The sequence below is a fragment of the Micromys minutus genome (genome assembly GCF_963924665.1).
Source record: "Micromys minutus genome assembly, chromosome: 2".
NCBI lineage: Eukaryota > Metazoa > Chordata > Mammalia > Rodentia > Muridae > Micromys > Micromys minutus.
The window spans coordinates 76,872,619-76,883,156 of record NC_137971.1 but is presented as its reverse complement, the minus strand read 5'-3'; the positions used below and the strand labels follow the sequence as shown (position 1 = coordinate 76,883,156).

Here is a 10,538-nt window from a genome sequence, read left to right as displayed (position 1 = left end):
TAACACAGGGTGGGGGTGGGGGAGGGAAATTTTCTGAACAGAACACCAATGGCCTAGGCTTCAAAACCAAGAATCGACAAATGGGCCTTCATGAAATTAAAAAGGTTCTGTAAGACCAAAAAACACTGTCAACAGAACAAATCCTACAGATTGGGAAAAAACAAAACAACAACAACAAAACCTCTTCAATAACCCTTCATCTAATAGAGGCCTAATATCCAAAATATATAAAGAACTCAAGAAATTAACCTCCAAAACACCAAATAACACAATTAAAAATGGGGGTATAGGGCTAAACAGAGAATTCACAGCAGAAGAATCATGAATGACTGAGAAGCACTTAAAGAAATGCTCAAAGTCCTTAGTCATTAGAGAAATACAAATCAAACTTACCCTAAGATTCTACTTCATACCTATAAGAATGGCTAAGACCAAAAGCTCAGGTGACATCAGATGTTGGTGAGGATGCAGAGAAAGAGGAACACTTCTCCACTGTTGGTGGGATTGCAAACTGGTACAACCACTCTGGAAAACAATCTGGTTGCTCCTCAGAAAATTGGAAATAATTCTACCTGAAGACCCAGCTATACCACTCGGGTATATACCCAAAAGATGCCCCTCCATGCCACAGGGGCATGTGTTCCACTGTGTTCATAGCAGCCTTGTTTGTGATAGCCAGAAGCTGGAAACAACCCAGATGTCCTACAATGGAAGAATGGATACAGAAAATGTGGTTCATTTACACAGTAGAATACTATTCAGCTATTAAGAACGAGGACATGAGTTTTGCAGGCAAATGGATGGAACTAGAAAATACAATCCTGAATGAGGTAACTCATACCCAAAAGGACATACATGGTATGTACTCACTAATAAGTGGATATTAGCCAAAAAGTACAGAAACCCTAGGATACAACCCACAGACTCTAAGAAGTATAACAAATAGAAAGGCCCAAATGAAGGAACTTCAATTCCACTTAGTAGGGGGAAGAAAATAATTATGGGAGACAGGTGGAGGGAGGGGCCTGGGTGGGAAGGGGAAAAGGGGGAACAGGATCAGGTATAGGGGAGTGAGGACAGGAGAGAAGCCCAAAGGGCAAGAGAAAGAATAAAAATATACAGCCTCAGGGGCAAGGAAGGTGAGGGGAGGCTTTAGAAAGTACCAGAGATCTTGGAGGTGAGGAACTCTCAGCACTCAGTGAGGGTGACCTTAGCCAAAATGCCCAACAATGGGGAGAGGAAACTTGAAGAGTCCACCTCCAGTAGATAGACAGGGCCTCAAGTGGAGGGACAGGGATATTAATTCACATTCAAAATTTCTGACCCGTAAGTGCAATAACTGGCCCGACTTGGGCTATCTCATGGGGAGCATCAAGGCGTGACATTATTACTGACGCTATAGTGTATTTACAGACTGGAGCCTGTCATGGCTGTCCTCTGAGAGGCCCTACCAGCAGCTGACTAAGACAGATGAAAATATTTCCTCCCAACCATTGGACTGAAGTCAGGGATCTCTATGGTTAAATTGGAGGAAGGATTGAAAAGCTGCTGGGGAGAGCGACCCCATAGGAAGAAGACCAGCAGTCTCAACTTACCCAGACCCTAGGGAGCTCCTAGAGACAGACTGAGCCACCAAGCAGGCTGCAAACACAGGCTGGTCAGAGGCCCCTGGCACATATAGCAGAGGACTGGACTGGTCTGGTCTCAGTGAGAGAAGATATGCTTAATCATCTTAATCATCGAGAGACTTGAGGCCCCAGGGACGGGGGAAGTCTGGAGGGGGGAGCAGAGCACCCTCTTGGAGGCAAGGGGAGGGGAATAGGATGAGGAACTGTGGGAGCGGAAACCAAAAAGGAGGGATGCAATTGTTGGAATGTTAAATAAATAAATAAATAAATAAATAAATAAATAAATAAATAAATAAATAAAATAAGATTAAAAAAAACCAAAGGTGGGTGTGCTGAGCCAACCGACCCAACTTGCTCATCTCCATCACTGTCCCTTTTTAAGTGACTCGAGGAGACAAAGTGACTTTTGACTATGTTCAATTTTGCCTTACTCTACTGACCATTAGGAACTAGTCTTCCCACCAGCCTGTTTTCTCAGTGGAAGACTGTTTAATAGCTATGTTATGCCAGTCTTTGAGAATCTTCTACATGACAGGAAGCTTTAATGTGAATTTTCTATGCCTCACTTCTTTTCCAAAGATGTATATACTATTGCATAAAACACCAATTTGCTGTCAAACTATATAACATATTTGGATGGATGGATGAATGGATGGATGGGTGGGTGGGTGAGTGGGTGGGTGGGTGGATGGATGGATGGGTGGATGGATGGGTGGGTGGATGGATGGTGGGTGGGTAGGTGGGTGGATGGATGAATGGGTGAGTGGGTGGGTGGGTGTATGGATAGATGGGTGGATGGATGGATGGATGGATGAGTGGATGGATGGATGGGTGGATGGATGGATGGGTGGATGGATGGGTGGGTGGATGGGTGGGTGGGTGGGTGGGTGGATGGGTGAATGAAATTTGTGGCAGGTTCACTCTGTAGCCCAGGCTAGCCTTGACTAAACTCAAAGTCCTCCTGCCTGTCTTCAGTGCTAGGATTACAGGTGTGCACTACCATGCCCAACTTATGTGTCCTACTATTAATATCATTTCCCCCATTTCCTAAGTCCATTAAATTCTTATATTCTATCTCCTAAAGGAAGAAACTACCTTCCTGTATCCCCTCCCTCAATGAAATTCTTCTTTATCACTAACAAGAACTGAACATAATTGCCCAATAGGTAAAAATTTTAAGATCAAGGATTATCTTAGTGATCAGGTCTGATGGTCATTTATGATGTCAACTTGACCACACCTAGAATTAACTAAAACCCAAGCATCTGGGTACCTGTGAGGGAGGGATTTTTTTCTTAAATCATTTAAAGTTGGGAGATACGCTTTTTGAGATAGAAAGATACACCTTTAATCTGCATCACACCTTCTGGTTATAGCCTATACACAGGATATAGAAGAAGGAAGCCTTGGCCTGCTTGCCCTCACTCTTGACTTGCTGGCATCTGATTCTACTTCTTTGGGATTCTGACATATCCTGAAGACTATCTGAGACATCCAGCTTCATGGACTGAACAATTACTGGATTCTAATACTTTCTATTTGGCCCCCAGCCTGTAAGCCCCTGTGTGTGTGTGTGTGCGTGTGTGTGTGTGTGTGTGTGTGTGTGTGTGTGTGTGTGTGTGAGAGAGAGAGAGAGAGAGAGAGAGAGAGAGAGAGAGAGAGAGAGAGAGAGAGAGAGAGAGAGAGAGATTCATTCCATCAGTTCTGCTCCTCTAGAGAACCCTGACTAACACACCAGGTTTGCCTGATGTCATCTGCTGAGCTGAGCTATTTATAGCAGAGCTTGCTGCTGCTTGTCGAGTTAAGCCCTGACTGTCTTTGCCCAGGACTCTAGCCTCTAACTTACCATGATTTCCGAAGAACATATTCCCTTTCCCAGGAGGAAACAGCATTACCACATTGACCCCAACTGAAAGTGACCTCAAATTTAAGGCAATCTTTGTCTTCAAAGTAGAAGGAATATTTTAAATTTCAAAAATGTAATCTATCATACAAAAACATTTTGTCCCTTGACCCTGAAGGAATGAGGCAGTCCTTGCTTCTCAGCTTTTCAGTGCTGAATGAAGTTGGACTTGATCACTGTGATTACAGTTCATTTGTTCTCTTTGCAGCCCCTCATACCAGCTCTCCCACAGCCTGCAATATGACTGGCCTACCATCCCAAGAGTTATGGGGTTGGAGCCTGACTGTCTTTTTATCTCACATGACTGGCCCTATTTGCTATGATACAATCATCCTAACTATTAGTGCATTCTGATTTATTTACATATTGGGGAAAAGGGTGGTTTCTTGAAAAAAAAAAAAAAAACCTTTAGTGACCTACTTTGAGTAAGAGTGTACTTCCTTATTATGCACTTACTCTTTCTGGGCACTTGGATAGCTTGTTCATCTCAGAGTTTTGTTGTCACCATGAAGAAATTGAGACTAAAGTTTTCTGGAATACCTTTATTTCGATCTGAGGCTTGGCATATCCAGGAATAGTCACAGATCCTGAATCATGGAATTTGTTTTTAGTGAAGAGGTAGAAAAGCTAGACCATACACATTTCTGCTCCACTCTAAATACCCCAAATAAAGCTACCTAGATCCCAAGAGCTACATGAGAGAATCAGGGAAGAATGCTATGTTCTTGTTTCTCTCTGAGTGCATTGGGGAGAAACAAGAGATGGAAATTCCTTGGACACAGTCATGTGGCTGGAACTTCAACCTCTTCCTAGAGTCTATATACATCAGAACAGCCAAGTCCTTGGCCATCAGGCAGCACATGGCTGTGAAACGTACATGGATTCAAGAGCCAACGACCTTCTACCTGGCAGTACAATGTGAAAGAGCTCTGCGGTACTCTCAGGCAAGCTTTTTCATGTCCCTGAGCCACCAGGTTGGGAAGACAATCATTCCCAGGACATGGCAATGAACAAGTTGGCCAAACCCTGCACACAATGGGCACACATTTCTCCAGGAAGGATAGATGAGGGAAGTTAGCCCATTCATGTGGCTGACAGGGAAGCAATTGAAGCAAGGCTGGGAATGTAGCTCAAGGAAGTGCTTAAGGTCATGGGTTCAAGCCTTGACACCAAGCAGCAGCTGAACCTCTGACTGCCTGGAACCTAATCAGCACCTGTAAAGCAGAAGTGATAATCCTCACCACCCAAGTCTGTTGTAAGATGTGCCTTTAACATATATAAGTAAAAGCTAGAGAGATAGTTCATAGTTCGATGGTTAAGAGTGCTTGTCATTCCTACAGAGGACGTGGGTTTAGTTTCCAGTGTCCACACGGCAGCACACAACCATTTGTAACTCCATTTCCATGGATTTAACCTCCTCTTCTGACTTTGGGTATCTGTACTCACATATTCACACTCAGACATATACACACAAAAAAAGTCTTAATAAAATATACCAAGAACTTAAAAAAAAAAAAAAATCAAGCCCTTCTCGATCTCTAATGGGACCATGATGTCTACACAAATGGGTCAGTCAGGGAAAGGAGTGGTTGAAATTCTGTGACCGTTACAGCAAAACCCAAGGTAAAGAAAATAACCTCAAATGAGCTTAAGCCAAATGACCACAAGTCCAGACAGAGAGTCACACTGCCTGTGTTTCAATTTAGTAGCTGTCTGATTTGGGAGCATTATGTACCTTCACGTGGTTTCTGCAGCCATAAAATGCTAACAATGATAATGGTGATAACCTACTTTGCGGGGCTGCTCTGAGAGGTGATCTATTGATGTAATCATCAGATCACTGTCACCTTCCCTACTGTATAACTCAAGGGAAAAAAAAGGCTCTGTTGTGATGGAGAATGACACCATTTACTCTCGGCTCTGTGACACCTGTCATCAGTTATCCAGCTGACACAGTGAGGCCACGCCTCGGTTTATCCAGTGCTTTTGGGGCATGTCTGTTGGAAGCTCAATGGACAGGACGTAGTTAGTAGAGTGGCCAGTGGTAGAGAGGGTGCCTCTCCGAGCACTTGTCTTATACACTGGACACACGTAAATGTCCTGATGTAGGAATGATGCACTCTCCCCGGGTTTCAGCCAAATGATGGGCAATGGGTCATAGAGGATTTTGGGGAGAGATTCTCCAATCTGCATGGTTGTCCTGTCCCAACGGGCACCCTCAAGGAAAAGTCCTTTGATGTAGGCCCCATCTTCTGGGCTATTCTCCATTGTCGTTTCTTTTGTTGTTACCTGAAAGAGTGGAAAGCTGTGAGTTTCGTAATCTGCTAGTCTCCTTACACGTGGTACCAGTACGAACCACCTGGCTGTCAGGTCCGCTTCTGTGATAAGTCTTGTCAGATGCCAGCCAAGTCCTGTTCCTAGACAGTTTCCTGCTCTTTACTGAATGCAAGAGGCCACACTGAATGTAGCTCAGTGACCTTAGGAAATGAAGGGTTAGATTCTGAAGCAGAGGCAGGCTGATGAAACAGTTCTGGGGTGAGAGGTGAACTAGAAAAATAAAATTTTATTTTCTTTTTTAAAAACCAGTTTCTATGTTTTAAAGACTTGTCCTGACTAAAGAACCAGCTCATAGAAGGCCTGAAAAATGAGCTGCTGTGCTGGATAGTTTTAAATGTCAACCATGCCTCATGGAGGGGTTGTCTACATTGGGCTGGCCTATGGGCACATCTGTGAGAGAGATTTGTCTTAGTGAGAAGGCCACTAAATGTGGGCAGCACTTTTTCATAGGTTGGGCCCTGGACTATATAAGACTAGAGAAGAAGCCAAGTACTAGCATGCAGGCAAGGCTTCTCTCTGCGGATGCCTTGAGTCAACAGTGCTCAACCTGTGGGTCACACCTTTGGAGGTCAAACTACCCATTCACAGAGGTGTCCTAAGATCATCAGAAAACATGTATTTACCTTACAATTCTTAACAGTAGCAAAATGACAGTTAAGTAGCAATGCAAATAATTTTATGGTTGGGGTCACCACAACATGAACAGCTATATGAAAGGGCTGTAGCATTAGGAAGGTTGAGAACCGTTGCTTTACATTCCTGCCTTGGCTTCCTATGTAAGGACTGTAGGGAGTAGTGGGGATTATGATGGACCAGAGGGTTGCAAGCCTCATTTAACACCATTCTAATTGCAATATTTTTCATTTCTAAAGACCATCTAAGACATTCTTCCAAGTGAAAATGCAGAATAGACAGGTGTTAGGGGAAATCCTTTCATTTTTCTTGCTATGATGGTGACAGATTTTATTTATAAAATACATATTTGTGTGTGTGTGTGTGTGTGTGTGTGTGTGTGTGTGTGTGTGCGAGAGAGAGAGGGGGGGAGGCTGGGAGAGTGTGGATATCAAAGACCAACCTTGAAGAGTCAGCTGTCTCCTCTCACATTCATGTGGGCTCCAGGGATCAATTCAGGTTACTAGGCTAGCATTCAAGCTCCTTTATCTGCTGAGCCATCTCTCTGGCACCAAATTCTTGTTTCTATGCTCAGGAACAAGGGCTCGGGAGCTGTGACTACGTCAAGAATAGCTTCTGGAGCCACACTATGCTATGCTAAATTCCATACATATTCCACTTCTGAAACATTTGTTGCTCCATGAAATCAAATACTTGTATTTAGAAGGAAATGTCCAATACCGCCTTCTTAGGTTGATTCCCCTGAGCTGTCCCAACCCACAAGATCCCTACCTCAAATTCAAATCCGATGTGGTCAATGGGGATGGTGTATTTCCTGGCATAATTCTGAGAAACTCCCGTCAAAAAGGACTGTGTGAAGTAGAATCCAGAGATCCAAAAGACCACAGGGGGACCTTTGATGATCCATTCCTGTAGATCCATAGAAATCAAAGTTGAGCCTCTACAATACATCAATGATAGGTTAAACCAAAGTGAGCCTGGGACTGGAGACATGGCTCCATGATGGAGAGCACCGATTCCCTTGCAGAGGACCAGAATTTAATCCCCAACACCATGGCAGGCAGCTCACAACCATCTCCAGGGATGAAACTCCCATCTTCTGGCACCAGCACACACATGTGCATAACAGGTAGACATGCACACACACACACACACACACACACACACACACACACACACACACACAAATTAATTTTTTCCAAGACAGGGTTTCCCTGTATAGCCCTGGCTGTCATAGGACTTGCTCTATAAACCAGACTGGCCTTGAACTCAGAGATCTGCCTGCCTCTGCCTCCCAAATTCAGGGATTAAAGCCAGGTGCCACCACTGCCCAGCAGAATTTCAAGTGTTTGGGAGTTTTGCCTACATTTATATCTGTCTGTGCACCACCACATATATGATTCATGCTTGAGGCCAGAAGATGGTGTCAGATTTCCTGGGACTGGAGTAACAGTTGTCAGCCGCTGTGTGAGTGCTGAGAATTGGATCTGACTCTGCTAGAAGAGCAGCTGGTGCTCTTGATCACCGAGCCAGCTCTCAAGCCTGCTGAAATCTAGCTCAAAAGAACTGAGAGAGGTACGGATAGGATACTCTTTGCTTTCTCATTTTTTTCCTCCATGACAAGAGCCCTCTCGGTTAGACTGGCACTTTCCTAGTTTTGAATTGAAGTACAAAAATAATGTATTTCTACTGTAAGCCTAGGTGCAATACTGAATTGGGAACATAGTAGGGAGTGGTAAGGACCATAGCAGGGCAATATATGTCTCCTCTGTACTGAGCAGCAGCTACCGTCCTCAGCAAGAATGGCCATGCACCGATGGAGGTATATTATTTGCTGCAGATGGTAGCTGTTTTCTCCAGACAGACATCTAGATTTATCTCTCCTACCCTGTCTGGGTTTTTGTTTGTGTGTTTGCTTGCTTGCTTTTCTTTCCTTTTCTCATGCTAGAGATTGAATTTAAACCTGACAAATGCTAAGCAAATGCTCTATCACAGAGCTGGAGCCCAACCCCTATATGTAAAAAGCCTAATGCCTATCAGCTCAAACATTTTTCACATTACTACACAGCCTTACTAAGTATATCCATTGGCCAAGTGTGTGCCATAGACCTCCAGGCTGTGACATTTTTCTAGTTTTTACTCCTACCTCTATAGATTAATGTCTTTAAGGACATTGATAAGTCGTTCCCTTCCTCATTGACACAAGTCTGGAAAGGCCAGTCCCAAATAATCAACCTAGGATGGTACACAGCTGCCACCCCCCCCCAACTTCTGTTCTGCTATCTCACAATGTCTTCTTCACCTGAGTGAACTACCAGGTATCCAATTACCCAGACTCCCAGGTACCTGGAAGAAGGCCAGGCGAGCCAATAGGTCAGCCACGTAGCCCCCCAGGGGCTTCAGTGATGGGTAAGACTTAGCTGCCCACATGGCTGGCACTTTACCCACGAGCATACTATTGAAGACTTCCTCCAGCTCTGAGGACATTAGGACTTGCCCTTTGATGGCTCGGCCAAGATCAATAAGGCTTCTGCGAACCACTTTGGTTAGCCTGTAAGGATAAAGAAGCAGCTGAGCCTGGCTTTGCAAGGGTTCCTTCCGCCCAAGTACACCAAATGTGTTTCTTTTATCTTTCTCCCTGTTCAGAGGTCAATGTTAGAAGAAATTCAATCACCCATAACATTGCCACCTAAAAATAACTTTGATGTGTATCTTTGTTTTCTTTAGAAACACAACCTTATTTTTAATGAAGTCATTCCATATTGCCTTTTTGTAATCTTTCTTAGCATATTGTGAAATCTTTCCAATTTGATGAGTTCCTGCCAGAGGCTCTCAAGTGCTAGAATTACAGGCGTGTGCCCTACAGCCCAGCTAAGTTGTGTTGTTGCTGTTTTGTGTGTATATGTTACACACGTTCATGTAAGTAGGCATATGTGTATAGAAGCCAGAGGCTGACTTTGGTGACTCTTTACCTTATTGTTTTGAGACAGAGTCTGTCACTGTACCCAGAGCTCATTGACTGCCCAGACTGGCTGGTCATTGAGCATAGGTGTTTTCTGCTTCCCTGTGCTAGAATTACTGGTGTCCATAGCCAGACCTAACTTCCTGTGGGTACTGGGAATCTAAACACAGGTCCCCATGCTGGCATAGGAAGCACTTTACCCTTGAGCTATTTCCCCAGCACCTAAATTGTCCTTTATAATGACTACACAGCATTCTATTTTATCCAGCTATTTCCCTACCATTGACATTGAAATAGTTTTTTTTTTTTTTAAAGCTGGGCATGGTGACACACACTTTTAACCCCAGGACTCAGAAGGCAGAGGCAAATGGATCTCTGTGAACTCAAAGTCTATCTACATAGTGAGTTTCAGGCAACCAGGTACATAATGAGATCATGTCGGAAGGAAGGAAGGAAGGGAGGGAGGGAGGGAGGAAAGAAAGAAGGAAAGAAGAAAGATTGTTTTTAGGTGGTTAAACAACATTGCTAGAAAAATCTATTTATAGCCGCTTTGTGTAAATTTCTAATTACTTTCTTAGTAATAGGTTTTGGTCAATGAGTACCTATGGTTTAGAACTTTTGATCTGCATTGCCAAAATTGATGTTTTTATAGACTATGAGGTATACACTATATATATACCTGAGGAAGGGCAACCTGCAAGTCGGCAAGACCACCTGCCTCTTTCTGACCTCTCTACTCTGAGGCCTGCCTCAGCCCAGAACAGTTCAGCTGAGTGTGTTCCCACCCCAAAACCCTGCCACCAGAAAGAACTTGTAAAACCTCAACCAATTGGGCAAGAATATGAGCAAATTCAAAAAGTCAGAGCAGGAGGAATGCTTGCTGAGGAGTTGGGAGGCAAAGCTGTTGCCTGGAGATAGCATCTCAGATCTCTAGTATACCTAATTACAGCTTTCCGATTTATCCCGTTCCTTTTTTGCAACTGTGACCACTGTCATTTTCAAGGTTTTGGTACCTAAGGAATTATTGCCCAAGACACAGACCCCTGAGTCAGAATCTAACTGTTATCTAACCATT

At 43.8% G+C, this 10,538-nt stretch overlaps 1 protein-coding gene across 1 annotated transcript in view; it reads right to left on the bottom strand.

Moving 5' to 3' along the window:
- Positions 1 to 5,466: 5,466 nt before the first annotated feature.
- The window catches only part of DNAH3 (dynein axonemal heavy chain 3), a gene marked incomplete at both ends in the record, with an annotated part of 162,012 nt that continues 156,940 nt past the window's right edge, over positions 5,467 to 10,538 (bottom strand). Inside the window, 3 exons of the mRNA XM_080911468.1 lie at positions 5,467 to 5,820; positions 7,273 to 7,410; positions 8,848 to 9,052. Coding sequence (XP_080767594.1) covers positions 5,467 to 5,820; positions 7,273 to 7,410; positions 8,848 to 9,052 — 697 coding nt within the window. The remainder of the gene's footprint in view (positions 5,821 to 7,272; positions 7,411 to 8,847; positions 9,053 to 10,538) is intronic.